This window comes from Rhizophagus irregularis, chromosome 6 (assembly GCF_026210795.1).
Source record: "Rhizophagus irregularis chromosome 6, complete sequence".
Taxonomy (NCBI): Eukaryota; Fungi; Glomeromycota; class Glomeromycetes; order Glomerales; family Glomeraceae; genus Rhizophagus; species Rhizophagus irregularis.
The window spans coordinates 1,569,507-1,573,572 of NC_089434.1; the positions used below are offsets into that span (position 1 = coordinate 1,569,507).

At 25.9% G+C, this 4,066-nt stretch overlaps 1 protein-coding gene across 1 annotated transcript; it reads left to right on the forward strand.

Annotated features, from left to right (window-relative positions):
• Window positions 1-963: 963 nt before the first annotated feature.
• On the forward strand, window positions 964-3,843 carry OCT59_026091 (uncharacterized protein; the record flags this gene model as incomplete). The annotated part of the gene is made up of 4 exons (XM_025321937.2): window positions 964-1,023; window positions 1,091-1,339; window positions 2,376-2,603; window positions 2,671-3,843. The coding sequence occupies 4 exons, from the start codon at window positions 964-966 to the stop codon at window positions 3,841-3,843; spliced, it is 1,710 nt and encodes a 569-aa protein (XP_025167595.1).
• Between the last annotated feature and the right edge of the window lie 223 nt (window positions 3,844-4,066).

Genomic DNA, 4,066 nt, shown 5'->3' on the forward strand with positions numbered 1-4,066 from the left:
TCGTCTAAATTCGAATTATTACTGTTGCAACGATTAATAATGGTTATTATAAGATAATTTATACATTTAATAATTTGAATAACTTTATTACATAATTATTTAAATTACAAACTAAGAATTTGTAAAACCATTTTACTACTCTAGTCTGTGTTTAAATAATTCAAAATAAAAAAAAATAGATAAATAAATGATAATAATTTAAAATATAAAAAATATAAAATATTCAGTTGTTAGATTGATTTCAATTTAAAATCCGTCTGACGATAAAAAATAACAAATTAGTAAATTAGATGATTGCTTTAAAAAGAAATCTTTATTTATTTAAGAACCTACCATCCGGAATTTCCAGTTCATCTTTTTCATTTGAATGAAGGTTTGGATGATTATGTGTGTCGTCATCATCTGTAAGAAATAAATATATAGAATTAAATCAATATAAAATTGAAATCATTGTTGCAAAAATTTTTGCCTACCATCGATATTAATATTTTGCATTTTTGTTTGTTTTTGGACTAACCATTTTATAGTATATTAATAATTTATTTGTACTTATAAATTCAAGAGTATTTAACAAATTTTATAATACATGGAATATCCCAAAATCCAGTTACAAAAGATTATATTATAGCTTTTTTAGATAAAGATTATTGTATAAACTGTAACAAAGCTTATACAGAAGTAAAAAATAGATGGTGTAAACAGTGCCAAATAAATAATTTAAGAAAAACTTTGACTAACTGGACCAGTGGAAACGAAAAAGTTGATTATTTTATTCAAGAAAAGCAATCACTATGGATTAATGATCCACTTGACGTAGTATTTGAGTGGATACCATACAATCAATTTTGTGATGTTAAAGAGTTAGATATTGATGACTTTTCTATAGCATTGTATTCAGCTAAATGGAACAATGGTCCATTATATTGGAGAAGTTGGCCTAAAATATATACAAGAGAATCAGACATGAAAGTTATTATAAAACATTTATATAATTTACAAAATATTGATGAATTTTTAAATGAGGTAGGAAATTTTACTATGAATTGAATCATTTAATATAATATATTGATTTATTATTATACTTGAATAGGTTAAAGCACATTCAATCAATTTTACAGTATATGGAATATCTCAAAATCCAGATACAAATGATTATATTTTAGTTTGGAAAGATAAATATGGAGAATGTTGTAAAAAATGTAACAATGTTTATACAGATGTGGATGATCAATGGTGCAAAGAATGCCAAATAAATTATTTAAAAAATAATTTTATTAATTGGTCTAGCAAAAATGAAACAATTGATAATTTTATTCAACAAAGGCAATTAGAGGCTAACGTAGTGCTTCGACCCGGATGAAAACCGTCATCCGGATTACACAAAAAAAAAATCCGGATTATATCCGGATTGACCCGGATTTTGAATCCGGATCAGATAATCCGGATAGAAACCGGAAACCGGATTGGATTTACAAATGATCGGCAATAATTCTGGCCAGAATTCATAACGCCTGCCAGAATTACAAATTGTGTAACATTAAATTTTCATGCCAGCCGATAAAAAATTTTTTGCCCGGTGGCTAAACTATTTTTCTGGTGTCACGTGATGTTAATTTCGGCCAGAATTAACAAATTTGGCCAAAATTATCCAAGACCACGAAATTTACATAATTCCAATTTCATTAAATACTTTTATTTAAAACAATTTCTTTTAAACAAGATATTTTTATATACAGCTAAAGATTACTATAAATAGATGTGTTGGGTTAGTAAGGTAATTTTTTAAGGATTTGTTTCTTCTTTCAAAAATTAAAGAATCATTTGAATCAAATTATATAACACTAGTTTTAATTTTTTAAAAAAGTTGTTATAATTATATAAATTTATAATATTGAACAATTTTTCATTTAAAACAATAATTATTATTTTGTTGTAACAAAAATAATATAAAGTTTTTTTTCTTTTGAACGTTTGAATGTAAAATCTAAAATTATTTGTTATTTGTTAATGTATAAATTTAAATAAACAAATCTGATACAAACTTCAATAAATAAATTATAATTGAAAAATCTTCTTAAACTTACTGTATTAAAAAGTTTAATATAACAAATATAAATTTAATAAATTTTAATAAAAAAATTGGTATTAGGCGCAAAAATAATTAGCCATAATATCATTTAGATATAGATCTTTATGGATCAGCAAAATTATTATCAATAAAAAAAAAATAATAAAAATTTCATCCGGATTCCGGGTCAAACCGGATATTTTTCATCCGGTTTATAATCCGGATGAAAACCGTGAAAATCCGGATATCCGAAAAAAAAAAAATCCGGATCAATCCGGATTGATCCGGATACGGGTCGAGGCACTAGGCTAACGGCCGATTGGATATAATATTGGAATGGATACCATACAATCAATTTTTTGACATTAAAGAAATAGGTAAAGGAGGTTTTGCCACTATATATTCAGCAACATGGAAAGGTGGTCCGTTAAATTATAGTGTTCATAAAAGCAAATATGCGAGAATTTTAGATAAAATAGTTGCTTTAAAATGCTTACATAATTCTCAAAATATTACTGATGAGTTTTTAAATGAGGTACGACATTTTCGTTATAAATTCGCCATTAATTTATAGTAATTTTTTTTTGTTTTTGTTTTAATAGATTAAAGAATATTCAATAGATAACCATGGTAATAATATTGCTAAGATATATGGCTTATCCCAAAATCCTGATACAAAAGAATATATTATAATTCTTGATTATGCAGAAGGAGGAAGTCTTAATAATTGGTTAAGCAAAAATTATAAATATTTTTCTTGGTTCGCTAAATTAAATACGTTACTTAATATCAGTAATGGACTTAAAGAGGTTCATCAAAAACAGAGAGTTCATCGTGATTTACATACAGGGAATATATTATTTTTTGTGAATAACATAAATATCTTCGATGATAATATAATATCAATTTCTGATATGGGATTATGTGGAGAAGTTGATAATATAGACAAATCAAATATTTATGGAGTTATGCCTTATGTAGCCCCTGAAGTATTAAGAGGAAATCCTTATACTCAAGCAGCAGACATATATAGCTTTGGTATGATTATGTATTTTGTATCAACAGGAAGACAACCATTTGCTAAATATGCTCATGATGAGATTCTAGCATTAGATATATGTAATGAAATTAGACCTGAAATTAGTGAGCCAGAAGCACCAAAATGTTATATTGATTTAATGGAAAAGTGCTGGGATTCAAATCCAGAAAATAGACCAGATTCATTAACATTATACAAATCGATTTTACAATTTCGTAAGTCATATAGAGGAGAAATTTTTGATACAGGAAGTGGAATTTTCGAGGGGCAACTTAATAAGTCATATAATTCATATAGAGGAAAAAATTTAGGTACAGAAACATATGGTATTGGGGAGAAATTAATTGCGCCACATAATAAAAAAAGTTTAGGTATAGCAACATATGATCAATCGAAAAAATTTTTAGATATAGGTAATATATATGGTGATGAAACTGAGAAGTACTATGATAATGAAATTGGTGAGCAGTTTGAAAGGTCACATAATGGAGAGATTTTCGGTGCAGGGACATATGGTGAAATTGAGAAGTATGATAGTAATGAAATTGAGAAGCAATTCATAAAAGCAGAAGAATACAGAATAGGAACTCTTTCATTTGAAGAAGATAATCAACTTAGTAATCAATCAGATACCCATCCACAAGCAATTTATACATCCCGATTACTTAATTCTTTTACCCAAGAACTAAAATTTGATGACAATCCTTCTGAAGCTTTAGAATGTGAGATAAAATAATGATTGATTTACTAAGATGCAATTCACTTGAATTAGGTAATTTATAAATATTATTTCATTCAATATAATTTTATATTTTAAAATAAGTAAATAAGTTTTATATAGGATCTTAGTACAACACTTATTATAACTATAGATTAACATAAAACAAGATCACTGTGTAATTAAGCAATTTGTTTTTAAACTATTACTTGATAAATAAAATTTCTCTTTTTTTTTTTAT